The sequence below is a fragment of the Pygoscelis adeliae genome, unplaced genomic scaffold, assembly GCF_000699105.1.
Source record: "Pygoscelis adeliae isolate BGI_AS28 unplaced genomic scaffold, ASM69910v1 Scaffold156, whole genome shotgun sequence".
Lineage (NCBI taxonomy): Eukaryota > Metazoa > Chordata > Aves > Sphenisciformes > Spheniscidae > Pygoscelis > Pygoscelis adeliae.
Genome location: NW_008825016.1, coordinates 974,439 through 989,302, shown reverse-complemented (window position 1 = coordinate 989,302; position 14,864 = coordinate 974,439). Strand labels below are relative to the sequence as shown.

At 40.1% G+C, this 14,864-nt stretch overlaps 1 protein-coding gene across 1 annotated transcript in view; it reads right to left on the bottom strand.

The window, feature by feature from the left end:
* Positions 1 to 952: 952 nt before the first annotated feature.
* Positions 953 to 14,864, bottom strand: part of SLC9A2 (solute carrier family 9, subfamily A (NHE2, cation proton antiporter 2), member 2) — a 39,360-nt gene continuing 25,448 nt past the window's right edge. Inside the window, exons 5-12 of the mRNA XM_009326292.1 lie at positions 14,646 to 14,848; positions 11,738 to 11,827; positions 10,341 to 10,411; positions 8,687 to 8,848; positions 8,008 to 8,104; positions 6,974 to 7,105; positions 4,974 to 5,064; positions 953 to 2,840 (exon numbers count right to left, since the gene is read on the bottom strand). Coding sequence (XP_009324567.1) covers positions 2,470 to 2,840; positions 4,974 to 5,064; positions 6,974 to 7,105; positions 8,008 to 8,104; positions 8,687 to 8,848; positions 10,341 to 10,411; positions 11,738 to 11,827; positions 14,646 to 14,848 — 1,217 coding nt within the window. The 3' untranslated portion in view covers positions 953 to 2,469. The remainder of the gene's footprint in view (positions 2,841 to 4,973; positions 5,065 to 6,973; positions 7,106 to 8,007; positions 8,105 to 8,686; positions 8,849 to 10,340; positions 10,412 to 11,737; positions 11,828 to 14,645; positions 14,849 to 14,864) is intronic.

Here is a 14,864-nt window from a genome sequence, read left to right as displayed (position 1 = left end):
AAAGTGCTTTGGAAAGGTAACAACATGCTAGCATGTTTTGAAGCACCAAGAGCTTAACGCCGTATTTCATAAAAACGACCTCCAATTTGACGTGCTTGTACTATGGGGCACCCAGTTTAAGTAGCAATTATCTGAGCATGCACTGTACTAATGGACAACCAGCAGAGCAGTGAGGTTCCTGAAACCCGCATTCATTATTAAAAATTGTGCCAAAAAAAATTACAACCGTTTGAAAAAAAAAAGGCAGCTTTCCCCAGATACAAGCCAATTGCTTGGTTGTTACCAGCACACGGAAAAGAAGGCTCCACAGGGAGTAAACTAAATGTTGATGTGCAACGTTTCACATTTATTTATTTATTTATTTATTTGATCAGGGCCTGATACAAAACACCTAATCTAAACAGTCTGATCTGCAAGGAGGACCTGGTTTCAAAACTGAAATCCGAACTCAAGGCTTCTTTCTTATTCAAACATGATTCCGATAATGCAGTGACAGAGTACTTGCTGACAATTTTACTGATGAAACATATTTTCCTGTTGAAAGACAAATTCAAATTTGTTTTTAAAGCTTGCTGGCTTTGTTTGAATTCAGTTTTATTTCCAAACAGGAGATGATCATTAAAGGATAGCTAAGTATTGCCTTCCACAAAAATAGTTTTGTTGAGAATAGCCATGAACATTTGACTAAGATTTCTAGGGTTCACATAGCCATCCCTCTGCAGCTTAGACTTTGCATTTGACACACAGCAGAAACTTCCACAGCTGGCACAAAGGAAAAAGACTAGAAGACCTGTGCCAATAAAAGAGTTCAGGAAGGTTTAACATTTCAAATACATACGTGAAATAAATATTTTGGAAAAGCTGTTAGAAGAAGGAAAGTCTTAAATCCCCATTTATGAAACTAATTTATCAACCCCGCCCATGAACCTGTGAAAGAAATCTACCCTGTGATTTTAAAAGGAAATTCTGATTTTTAATAGTTCTTTCAAAACAAGCTTAAATAAAAAAAATTAAATCTTATTGCCCACAGATTTAGAAATGTGCTAATGAAAAAGAAAAGTTATGATTTCACAGTGTACATTCTTCAGTGAAAGTTATCAATCTTCTAACGAGTAGAATGAAAATTATTTCTGCATTGTGCTGAAATGTGTATCTGTGCTAAAGCAAGCTCAAAACTTAAGACAGATTAAGTGGGACAGAAAGTGCAAATTCCTGAGAGCTACAGTTAAGTATCATTTATTTTAATGCACCCTCCCTTCCCATATGCACTCAAACGGCAGCCATCTACACTAGGATGAAGAAGTCCTTGTTTCTTATGGGTGTTATTAAGGTGCACAGTGATTTCAACTGATTCCAGGGCCCTGCTGTGCTACTTTTCTGTACAAACAAATTAGATGGAACATTTTTGTTCCTTGGAGTGCATAGCTCAGACAAAGAAAAGATTATCTTTCCCTTTTTACAGATGAGGAAACAAAAAGTAAAAGAAGTTGACCAGGGTCACAAGCATGCGTGAACGAGCTTTCTTGAGTCTCAGTGGTCCCTGACTCAAACAAGAGACTGCTCGCTTTGTCTATGTGCAGCGCTCTGCAACTATTCTACTGCTGTGTTTACACTGCAACTGAGAAACTAAGGTGCAAAAAGCAATTTTGAATAAGCATGTTATTTATCCACTTGAAGTCTTCTTTTTTTAGGGCTTCTGGTGTCCTGCTAGGCGCTCTCAGCTCTTGTTGACATTAGTGAAAGTCAAGGTCATTCAGATTTCCCTTGGCGATCCTCAGTACCTTTCAAAGGTTACATACCGCCAAAAATTCAGAAAGTAAAAATTCAAGCTATTCAGGTCTTGTCTCTGTTGCAACTCCTCTCTCTAAACTGTGTTTGTAATTCTGCTCCTACAGCTTGTTCCTTCTCTTCTTCCTCTTTTTCTGCATCACAGCTCTTCGAACAAACTGGGCTTCAGGAATATATTTATTCTTCTTACAAAGTCTGTATGATAGGTGCATTGTGCAATTTTCAGTGTTACTCATATTAAAGCTCTGGTTAAAACAAGTATTATTTGATTATAAATAAAATCTGAAATGATACAGAATTTTGTTAAGAACCAATTCATCACCGGACTTTCAGCAATGATTTTCAATGGGTAACTGGGTATTGGACCTGCATGACTTGGTTCCACAAGCGATGATGTGATAAGGCACATTTCCATCCTATCTCAATAGTGGAAATAATGTAATTAAAGCATTGCCATAAGTTATTTATAAAAGACATTGGTTTTTTATGTCTTCAGCTTTGCAACTGCTCCAGTATTCCTTTCACTTAATTAATGGCATTGACTTTACCCAAATGGAAGCGGTTAGATCCACATTGAGGCTTGGTTGTTTTTTTTAATGGATCCCATAGTCTGATCAATAGTTTAGAATCCTAACTCGATACGTCCATGGTTTATTACCAATAGTTCTCTTTTCGCTATGTTCAATACGGCTGGTTCTCAGGCTTATTTCTCTGCCTTTCCCCTTGTGATGCCTGCCTAACTAATCGTGGTGGTGGCATAGGTCTTGCCGACCCATGGTCTGCAGTCAAATCTTCCCTGCTCAAAGTGCCAAATCTTGGTCTTGTCAGCAGTGGCTGCCTGAACCCGATGGATGGCTGAGGCAAGGTGCTCGGCTCCTGCTGCTCTCCTCGGCTGTCCTTGCTCCCGTCAACTTCGTTCTTCCACTCCACCCTAAACTCAGGCGGTGGCCTCTGCTGTCTCAGTCTCTGGTCTCTCAAGATTTTCCCTGCTCTGGGCCTTAGATTGAGCACTGTGGTAGCTGCATCCATCTCAGAGTCACTGCTGTCACCCACTGTTAATTGAAAACAAAATTAAAATTTTAGGTGCAGAATACTACCATTTCAGGAATATTCCAATAACAGCACACTGAGCACCAGCAGCCAAAGAAGTTGTTTCCCTGTGTTTCCTAAATTTGGTGCTTTCTGATTAGACCCAGTAATAGACACTTAACTCTGCCAGGACAGAGGGTAGATTTGACTTACAAACATCCCTCCCCTCAAAACTGTGTTTTTTAGAAAGTCCTCACTCAGCTGCTCCTCAGTCGCCGAGTGCCCCCCTATTTGAGTTGACATTTCCCCAGTTCTAGCTCTGGACATGGAAAAACCTGTCTCTGAGCTACTTGGGGTCTAGTCCCCACTTACGTCCAAGCAGGATACAGAAATGAGGTTTCTCACCCTCACATCCCATGAAATCTAATCTGAGAGGCATTTCCAGAGCACAACATGTACAGGGACTCTAGAAACTTGACTTTGGAAAAGGAGCATCAATAGTCCACCGAGCAAAGGATCTCCCAAGGTCAATGTACAGATGGGAGGAAACATCCCATCCTTAATATACCTGAATGTAAGATAGCAAATAAAATCTACATGACAAATCTCACAGGTTGCAAGTGCTGCAGACTCCTTCACACCATCACAGCAGGGTAGAAAATGGTCAAGTGAAAGCTGGCATTATCATTCAGGGAATACTCTTAAATGATCGGTACCAGGTAAACCAAGCTGGAAACATTCTGGATGTATACATGTGCATATATTTTCCCCAGCAGACTTCTTTTAAATTGACTAACATCTTCATCAAAACTTGCACACTGCAGTCATTGATAATCATTTTAACAATCATTTATGAATGCCTCCGATTTGCTCTTAGACTTAAGTCAGAGACGATGTTTTAAATATATCGAAGCAAAGAATTGTGTATTGTGCAACGGTCATAAGAACAACTTCCATTAGTAGCCTACAAGTTATTTCTTTTAAAAAGGTGAGGAAGGGGTCAATGAAATGTATCACCACATAATTGTCCATTCACCCAGATAATTATATATCAAGGAAGGTCTTCATTATACTGTGTTTGCAAGCTTTCTCCCCCCAAATATGCCAAATAATATATTTTTTGACAATTGAATAATCTGGAGGCACATTTCCTCTTTAATTCTAGGTGACAGTACATGACCTCTGCAGACTTAACTACAGAATAAAAGGCATCCAGGCATCCTACATTCAGGAGAGCAAAGATGTAATTATTAACAGACAAAAACATGGTCTATTGCTTAATTAATTTGGAAGAGTGGGAAACTAACCGGGGTGGGGATCAAGACATTTTAGTGATTGTGCAGAGACATAATCTTCCCAGCAAGAGATCTTGACGGTTGCTTGTCATGAAAGGGAATGCTCCTCAGCATGGTATAAGCATAGTAACGCAACTGGTAATAATCAAAAGTAATACATAGAATTGGGTAAAGTTTTCACATCAAATGATTGTCTTCCTCCAGATTTTTTATTTTTTTGTTAGAATTCAAGAATTCCAATATGAAACATTGGTGAGTTTAGGCAGAAAAACAAAAATTGACATCTTGGTTGTAAACCACAGGATTTTGAGAAGTTCTTCATGAGAACTATAAACCAGACCTCACGTCCTCATTCTTCTCTCTGGTTTGGTTGTCAGGGCAGTGTCCTCTACCCTGACACCAGTGAGAAAAGAAACCAAATAGGCTCACAATCCAAGAGGGAGATCCGGACATTATGGAATAAAGACAAGGAGAATGAGCCATGGCAGTGTTTCTGATGCAGAAGTGTTTCAGGCTGCTGCTGGCTCACATGAGGAGATGTGCTGCGAGGACTACGCCACTACAGCACTTGAACTGAGAAAGCCCCACAAGACTCTGCTTTCTGGGGCATTTCTCTACACACAAATATCTCCTTCAGGACCCATGGCTTTTAATACTCTAAGACCCCTGCTGATCACCCAACACCTAGAAATATGCTATGAAGATATTAACTCTAGAATGAAAGCATGTGAACGTAAAACATTTAATATTTATTTGAAAATTAATATGCCGATTTCTCTATATCATCCCTAGAAAAAACTTCCTTCTACATAGGCAAAATGACTGCAGCACAGTAAGAGACAGCAGAAAATTTGTCATTACCTCTGGAAGATGTTTTATTTCTCACTCGTAGTTTCTCTGGGAGTTTAGTGTTTTTAGGAAGTGAAAGGAATCTTTTTGTATTTGCAGCAGCCTGTGCAAAGAAATATAAGAAATGTTAGGTTACCGCAGACTGAAGTACTTGCATAATGTATGTTAAGATACACGACTGAGGCTTGAACAGGTTTATGTAGCTAAAGGGCTAGAGAATAGTTTGGGATTAGCTAATACGTGATCTTTTACCACATACTCAAGTTAACGCTTATGGCTGGTTGAGGTCTGTGCTAACTAAGGTAAAGACTGAGTAATCTCAAGCAGCTTAATCAAAGCAAAGCCTAGTGATATGCCCTCTAAGATCAAAGTTAATAAATGTACGCTCTCTGACCTCAACCCTACCTGTACAGGTTTTCCTACGGAAGGCAAACACTGCAAGCACGGCATCACTTCATGCGACTCCAGTTTGGAACTTTTTATTAGTCAGCTGCAAAAACTTGGTTGTGACTGAAGCTCAGGCACAGAACTGATCTGTATTCTGATCCTGCAAGTGCTTTATACATATAAATGACTTCATACAGTTGACTAGTCACACTGAAGTTGATGGGGAAGTTAGGCACCAGCGTGATCATTTACCAGTTCAGGGCATAAAATCCTTCTTTTCCCAGGACTAAGCTCTGAAGGCCCTGGGTGCAGAGCACACCTCATACTTCCTGGAACATGAGAGGTACTTTCCAGGACAGGTTGCTTTTTTTTTAAATTCAGAAATTTCTCGAGAGCGTCCTTTCTTACATTTGTTACACAGATTTTTTTAACACCTTTACAGTCTACCAGCTCTCCCCTGCTTGTACCATTCGTTGTTGTACACTCAAAGGGAACCTGAAAGGAAATTTATTTTCTGTGAGACATTCTTCCTCTTCGGATATTGTTGTGCTGCTCAGGACCACTATGCTTCCTTCTGTGGTGGATTTATCCAAGGATAATTATTTTTGAAATTACAGCCTGTGCATTTTAAAAAGCTGTCAGACACCCTGTTTCTCTCCCTGCCCCAAAAATGTCTCAGTCCTGCTGAGTGTCTTCATTACTCCACCTAGTAAATCATTTATTTGTATGACAAAGACAACATATGTAACTGTGGTTGAGAGGGAAAAAATAATTCAGGAACAGACTTATTGTCACAATTAACACCACAGTAGCCCTGGTAATGATCACAAATGAGATATAGCACTTATTGGAGACATCATTCCAGCCTCAGCTGCTGAAGGACAACTGTATCAATGAAGACAACAGTCACTAAGTATTCCTGTAACATGAAAAAACATATTTATAGGATGGTTAATTTCCCTGATACCTAAAATGGGAAGATGATTTGGGGGATCAGCTTCCCTGCTGAATTAGTGTGCTCCATTCAAATATGGTCTGAAGTGTACAGTGAAGGTATTGCAGGATTGCCTCAGAGAGCCAAATATTATCATGCCACAGCATTTCTTGTAGGTGGAGAGGGTTTTCCTATTCTGTGTCAAAACCTGAAGTCCTGACTGCATTTTATGAATACTAAAAGAGCCCACAACATTTTTCAAATGAAGAGCTCACTCTGACTGACGCAATTAAAAGTTCTCTTTCCCATATTTTGGAGCATACTGTAAGTAGTTTGTCCATCTCGAAGTCATTTTCGACCTCGATCATCCATGCTTCATCAAAATACTGATAGAGAATACTGACCATCCCTTAGAAGTACGCTGTGTACAGAGCCTGTTCAGCTCCTCTGAGATAAAATTATGGCAGCAGATCCCACTCCCATATCACATTCTACAAGACTGAAGCTTTGCTGAAGGGGTCGACACAAATTAAGGCGCCCATGTGTGCAACTCAAGGTGTAACTGTGACGTTGTATGTGCAGTTGTCTTCCAAATTTAGGATTTATTTTTTCTGCATTTCAGAAGATTTTTTTCTGCGTGACATTTAGCTACAAAGAACCGCTTTCTATGAAACAACCAAAATGCAAGTACCGGTCTTTCTCTTGACAGGCTGTTCGTTTTCCTCAGGCTCTCCCGAAGGCTGTGCCGGCGACGGATCAGAATTTCTTTGGCCTGCTTTTCATTTGCATCTGCAGCCAGGCTATGTCGGTTATATGACATTGTCTGAAATATAAAAGCAGTGGTCACATTCTGAAAAGCATAATGTCAAATGTGTTGAACTATATGCATGGTGCAAAACAAGCTTTTTGCTTTAATGTTTTAATAAGCATCATAAATCCTTGTGAACAAAATCATATTGCAGATGATTAAGAACAAGAACAGGAATTATACCAGCATTTTTTTAATCATCTGCTTCACAAGCACCTGTTTGGTTTGTTGGGTTTTTTTAACCTGCTGATATTTATAATGAAAGAGAAATTGGAAAAACTGGCTTAATACAGTGTTTACCCCCACATTGTACTAGCTCAGTCAATATGTCAATAGACAATGCACATTTGAAAGCAGTAAGATGAGTCAACTATGGGGAAGTCATTTTTACCTCCAGCAAGCTGAAGCTTGCTCCACTTTTGAATGTTTTTCAAGGGCTCAGGCGTTCAAACTACTAAGCCACAGGAGGGTAAATGTGAAATGTCCTTTTGCTTTCATTTCAGTATTTTTCCAGCTCATCACCTCTGCTCTTAATAAAAACAACTTCACAACTGGAGGCAAATGCGAAATCTAATCCCGTATCATGAAGTGACCAAAATACTGATATGAGTGGACAGTGTTGGGTTGAATTTGCACCTATGATCCTTTTTAAATAATGTAAGCACATTGCAGGTAATATGACAAAAACATTAAGCTTTATCAATAGTATAAGATCATGTAAGCTATTTACATAAAGGAGTATGAATATGTGGCTGTACATATGATAGGACATGGATTCATAGGCAAAAGAAGTAAATAACAGCATTAATTATTATGCTATAGTACAGCAGATGTACTAGCCCAAAGATATGTTAGGAAGGTAATCAGTATATTCAAAGAGTAGTGGGATATTTAAGTATGCAAAACTTCATCCTTACTCGATGTCGTATTTGGTAGAGATTCTTTGTTAATATTTCCCGCATGTTTTCCATTTCAGTGGGAGAAAGCGGCTTTATCTTTCCTTCATGATATTCACTGTGGCGGGATAAAAAAAGGAAAATAGAGGACAGAGAGGAAGAATGTTTTTATTTTTATGATTGGGAATTACATTTGAATTATTTCCTTTGTTAGACTTGGAAACAACCTTTCAAAACATCCGAGGAACAGATGAAAACATAGCATGTAGGAATGAAATCTTGATCTCATTTGAGTCACTGGTAAGGCTCAAATCTCAGTCTCCAAAATTTGATATAAATTACATTAAATTGTAAATTTGATTAAGGTACTTCTCCAAATGCCCCTCAGGCTTCCCCGTAGCCATTCGCAGCAGATGGGCAGGCACTGGTTCAAATCCAGCTCCGCACTACATGGCAAATCAATGTTCCTGTGAGCAGATGCCCTTGTAAAACTACACGCTCCGGACAAGCACAGCTCACCGAGCGCTTTGTGTGTGAGCTGCAAGCGAAACGCTCTTGTTTCATATACGCTTGCTGTTCAGGTGACATTTGGACATAAAGTGTCCTAAGTCAAAGTGATTATCCTGCCTACAGACTGGACTGTGAAATAAATTACGTGACCCAGCCAAAATGCTCGGCCACACTGGCATTGCTTGCTTACCTGAGGGACACTGACGATGGGACCTTGCTTATCATTCCGCTCTCTGCCATCTCAATGGCATGTTTGATTTCCAGCTTCTTGTATAAAGAAACAATGCTGGATTTGGGCTGGTTCTCCCGGATTAGAAGTCTTCGCAGGTATTTATTGTCAAACTTTTTAAACCTGTACGTGAGGCAAACCAACCCAACCAGTCCATTTTTACTGTGCATAGTTAAGGAAAGCCAATATACTGTAGCTAATGCAACTGTGAAGGAGTTTATTCCCTGGGAAGTGTTTGTTCATATTAACAACCTACTGCTGAGTGTCATAAAAAAGGGTCAAGTTCATCTTTGATTCAGATAGATAGTCTTAACCTGTATTTTGGTTAATACATTAATGGACAGTCTCCCTAGCAGCTTTTAACTTTTAGGTATTTTGTGTTATTAGACAATATTATTTTTAATTCTCCATTTTCAATGAGACAAAGAGAACACTAAATATTTACTGTAATAACAAATAAAAGGTCTAAATTTGCACCGACTGCTTTTTCTTTGAAATTTTAGCCTGCTCTTGTAAAACTTTGGAAATTCTCCCTTCCTCTAAAGCAACTGCAACCCTCCTGGATGCTTAGTGAAAAAATATTGATTACAGCTGGGGTGATTTTGTTTGTCAGATAATATTTTGCCCTCTGGCCATTCTGAAATTATTCTTGAATTTGGGACAAAAATGTTTCTGAAGGTCATGAAGAGGTGGGACCCTCCTTTGCTCTGTAATCTGTTAATGAAAGATCTCACGCAGACTGGAGGAGAACCAGGCTGAGTAAAGGAAAGTTGTACCCATGTCGTACAGTCAGGACAGTGTCCTCACTCTCATGCCCTCAAGTCATTTGGAGAGGGCTCTTCTCAGCCCTTCCTGCTGGTGCTATTCCTCTTTGTAGAAAACATATGCTTGTTGGAGCAGTGACTAGAAGGTGGGTGAGCAATGCCCACGCTTTGGGTCTAAAGGATTTGAGTGTAAAAGAGTGTGCTTCTGAGAAAAGGGAGTTCGATCCAAACCAATGATGATGATTTCAGCCCAAACTATTCTATGATTCTATGACTCAGCACCTAAACCGAAAACATGAATTATTCAGGTATTGTCAGTGGTAATCTTCTTAACTGACACTAAGACTTAAATAATACCATCAAGAACTGTGGAGCTGCCTGCCATTAGGATCTCTCATGCACCTCATGCCAGCTCGTGCCTTGATCTTTCTAGAGAAAGTCCCAAAGCTTTTGTATGTTTCGCATCAAATAGGGAACTAACCCCTCACTTAACACCACAGAGATGCGCAGTTCGCAGGAGGAAAGCCGGATGGGATGAAAGGCTCAGCAGACATACAGGAAACGCTCTGAAACAGTCAGAAACAGGGAGAGGACACACACCCTCAGAAGGTACAATCCTTTACCCTGGGATCAGAGGGCTGCCTTTCTTCCCAGCTGGAGCTTTTGTTCTACTTGCTTGTGGTTTAGTAAAAAGACATTGTTTTGCTGCTTTCCCTTTGTAACCCACACGTTCTAAAAACAACCATCCGCTTTCAAGAATAAAATGCTGAAAATGAAATCACAGCCTTCGTTTTTTGCTCCTGAGCCAGTTTAGCCTCTCCTGTATCATGAAAGTTAAATGACATTCTTACTTATCTCTCCAAAAGTTGTGACCCCAGTGTCCACACACATCTTCAATTCCAGTCTTCACGTGGTCAAAGAACTAAAGGGGAAACGTTGGTTCGTTACATAAACTTATAGACATCACTTGGCTTGCCCTGAGATATTATTAGTTTCTAACTTACTTCAAAACAGAAAAATCTAGTCAGAATTCAGGACGATGCTTCAGTTTAACTAAATGCAGTCTAACTAAACTCAGAGCCAGACTCTGTTTTGTTCCCCTGGAGCTTCCTTAGCTCACAGCCCCAAAAGGACAGAAGTTAGTTGCTAATTTCAACGTCAGTCTTGCTCAGCTCCTGCCTGAATCTGGAGGTAACTTTTTTTCCCATATTTTCATTTCTTTTAAGATCCCTAACCACTTAGGGCTATGCCTGGGACTTCTCCAGGGACTTCCCCAGGCCTGACAGTGCACCAGGTATGACTGCAGAGGAGAGAGCCTGAGTGGGCAGCAGCTCCCCACGTCAGCACTGGCCCCTCAGGATGCACAGGACAGAGCTGAGATACCCAGCATCAGGTCCTGAGCTCCTGTTTTAGGGGACTGTGGTCTAGACTCACCTCAAAGCGTCCTGAGCACCTAATATTAGAAACACATTCTTCCGCAGTCTATTATGAATTATGAAAGAGTGAATCAGTTCAGCCAAGATCTCACTTGATCTCCAGAGGCAGCTCGTTTGCTCTTAATTCAAGTACCATAGTAGGGGTCTCTCAAATTCAGGGGGAAATCCTGGTAGATATGTCCAAAGGATAAGCTTTAAAAGAACGGACTTTTAGATGCCTAGATTGACTTCTTTGCTGAATGTGGCCCTTATTATTCCTCATTTTTAGAATTTCAAACCACCTGCCACAGGAATGCTGCAAGGAGAAATACATTCAAGAATATGCATGGCTAATAAACTGCAAGAATTGGAGACATACATGTACCAAATACAAATCCATAAAGAAGCTGATGAAGTGAGAGTTAAGTAAGTTTAAAGCGTGTTTAGGGGGAGTTTGCATTTGTTTAATTAGACTAAGTCAAATGCAATGTAATGTAATTAAATTGCCAAAGCTTTCCTAATGTAGCCAAGTTCTAAAATAACACGTATCTCATATGTGAAACAAACTACAGAAAGTTAATTTACCTCAAGAGGTGAACAATTAAGAAAGTGAAGATTCAAAAATAATGATATGTAATAATGCTAGTTTTGATAATTGCCAAAGGTTAAATATAAGCTTTACAGTTATTGTGCTTATAACAGCTATCAAAAAGAAATCTAAAAGAGTGTGTATCTCTCTGTAATAATGTATGCTGAATCCTTGTCTTACTGAAAGCCATTAGGAATTTCATCTATATGAGGGTTTCATCTATGACACTGAAGCTGCAACATACCCTGTTATAAATTTCTTCACTGACAGCAGGCTGCTTTTTATTTGACCTTTTGACATCAAGGAACTCCACCAGTGGGCGAATTGTTATTCCCTGTGAAGAAAAACAAAAAAAGGGCAAATAGTTCTGGGTTTTTTTCCATAAACATAAAGAAAAAACAAAGCCTTTTGGTCTTTTCCATCTCTGTCAGAGCACTGAAAATGGCTGCAGATACCTTTCCAGCTCTGGATACCCTTTCACCTTCCTAACCCCAAAATCCAGCCAGACACAATAATTGTAATAGTGAATTCACTCTTGTGATTAGCAGGTGTCGCACTTAGCTGTGAAGTCCTTGTCTGCCCACAGACTCCACTAACGCAACAGAAGGAAGGAAGGGTATCTCTAGAGCTAAGAGGTCCAAGAGGGGCAACCTGACAAACCCCACCAGGAATACGTCAATTATCCCATCCACAGTATTTTTAAACTTTTTTTCAGTTCTGTTATGTATTAGAAAACCCCTCACTTGTTTTCTGAATTAATAAACAGATCCCCCGTCATACCAAAGCAAACATATAAAGTCCTCTTTTTTAGTGATTACTTCCAAAACAGATACTCAAAGATGTGTCAACAGTAGCACTAAAACTGCTATTCACGACCCGTGACACGAAGACTTTTTGTTAATACGTGTCCCTGCCTGACTATTCTCAGTGAAAGAACAAAAAGTTTTGGCTATCCCAGAATGATATCATGGTTTTGAACAATTATTTGTGGAAGAATTGACATAATTTGTTTATTTGTATAGGCGCACTGGCACAGGGGAGAGGAATGAATCTCTCATGGTGTTGAGATCAGTCCCTACTATCCCAGACAACCAGGTCACATATTTCTTTCCATAAATGAATCGAGCTTTATCTTAAAAGTAGTTAGGTTTCTTTGCCCCATTGCTCATACTGGAACACTCATCCTGAACCTCATTGTTCTGATAATTAGAAAGCTGCTTCTTAATTGCATCATGGTCACTTTGTACCACTTTGTTCTTGTGCCAACATTTGTCTTTTTAGTTTAAACAGTGTTCCTCCTTCTCTGGTGTTCACTCCCTCATATAAACAGTAATTATATTCCCTCTTCTCCTTCATTTTACTAAGGCCAAGGCATCCTGGTCTCCTTTCACAAGACAGGCTTACCAGTCCCATGATCACTCTAGAACACGACACTATTCCCTGAAATACCTGTCTCAGTATGTCTTAAGATCAGATTTGCCTTTCTTCTGTCCCCACTGCAAAGGTGGCTTAAACTCTACCCCGTTATCAACTAGTACACCTGTGTCTTTTTCCCTTTCTGTTTTTTCCCAGATAAAAGGATCCCATTTCATAAGAGAAATCCCTAATAAGAAAGTCCTAGCAAGAACACGTTTGCACTTGCTACTGTTAAATTTCATTCTGTTTCTATCATATTGGCCCTCAGTTATTCTCTTCTTTCTACATGATACCCCATCTCGCTATCACCCTGAGAACACCTTCCAAAGCCTGTCATCAAGAAACGTCAGCAACAAAAAACTCCTACATTTATGTGCCATGGTCAATAATGAGAATATTAAACAAAACCATCCCCAGGAACCATCCTTGAGGAACTCCATTAGTAACATCTCATCAGCCTGTTATCTGACCAGGGTGCTCGAACACTGGAGTACGTCCCCAGAGAGGCTGGGGAATCTCCATCCATAGAGGTATTCAGAACTCAACTGGACATGGCCCTGGGCAACATGATCGAGCTTTGAAGGTGGCCTTGCTTTGGGCACAGGGTTGGACTAGAGACCCCCAGAGGTCCTTTCTGACCCAAAGGACCATAAGCTTCTATTTGCCTTTATAGGAGAAACTGTCAGCTCCTTCCTCATTCAGTTTACAATCATCCTAATGTCAATCTAAACCTCAGTTTAACAAGTAGTTAAGCTAACAATCTCCTATGTAGCCCCCTTCCCCAAAGATTTTACAATAGTCCAGTTAGATGAGATTACTCTAGAAAATAAATTGCCTTATCAAAGAATGATACCAGGTTTCCCTTTGGTAAACCATGTTGCATTTCATAACACATTCCATTTACCTCCATATTTTAAATTATTCTATCCCTCAAAATCAGTTTTCACAGTTTACATGCTAAGGTTGACTAACTGACCTCCAGCTGCTCCAGCCACCTCTTCCCCTTTCCCAAGCATGAGCACAGATACTTGCTACTTCCAATGGCACCTTTATCCATGCAAAAGGCAGGCTAAATTTTTTTTTTTCCCCCCACAGACCTGAAATTCCATGTACTAGCCTCTCACACCTCTCTCACTGCTCTGGATAATGACTAGCCAGACATGTTTATTTGAAGGGCTTAGCCTCCTCTACATTTTGCTGGTTTCAGTCACTTCCCTCGCTCTTGGTCACTCTAGGCCTCCATAGCCAGGTTGACACCAGAGACAAGTTCTTCACGTTCTTCCGCACACCTGGTGCTTTTGGATGGATGTCCAGCTGGTTTGCAGCATGACTAACACCCAGACTCAAACACTCCAGTTCACCTCTCAGTGCCCTCAGTGTCTTCCATCCCCTGCTCCCTGTGCGCCATATCCAACACTGAACTCCTGAGTAAATGCACAACTTCAAATATTCTAACAAGGAATTAGTGCTGGGGCTGTACCCAGATTATCTTTTATCTCTACTCCAACCTCACTGGGTCTTAAATGCTTAATACTACTTATATGTTAGCATAAGTACTTAATATCTGGCATACTTTTGCTACCTGTCTGCGGTCTGCATAGCGTTGTTTTTTAAACTATGACCATGGAGAGTACCTTCAAGTATGTTCCTTCCAGTAAGTTAGGATATTTGTTTTTCTACCCACTGCTTATTTACAGCCTGTCTGAGAAAGAAGTCCAGAAGAGGAAAGGCATTACCTGAATGAAAACGGTAAAGAATATCACCACGATAACAGCAGTGATGAACAATTTCTTCCTGGGAAACACAGCAGGAGGAAGCAGAAATACAAGTGAAAAACAAATAGCTCCTCGGAGGCCTCCATAGGCAATAATAAATTGGTCCTTAAAAGTGAGAGGAATTGTCCGGAACACATTAATGATCTGAGTCAGAACAAAAACACCTGAGGGAAAAAAACA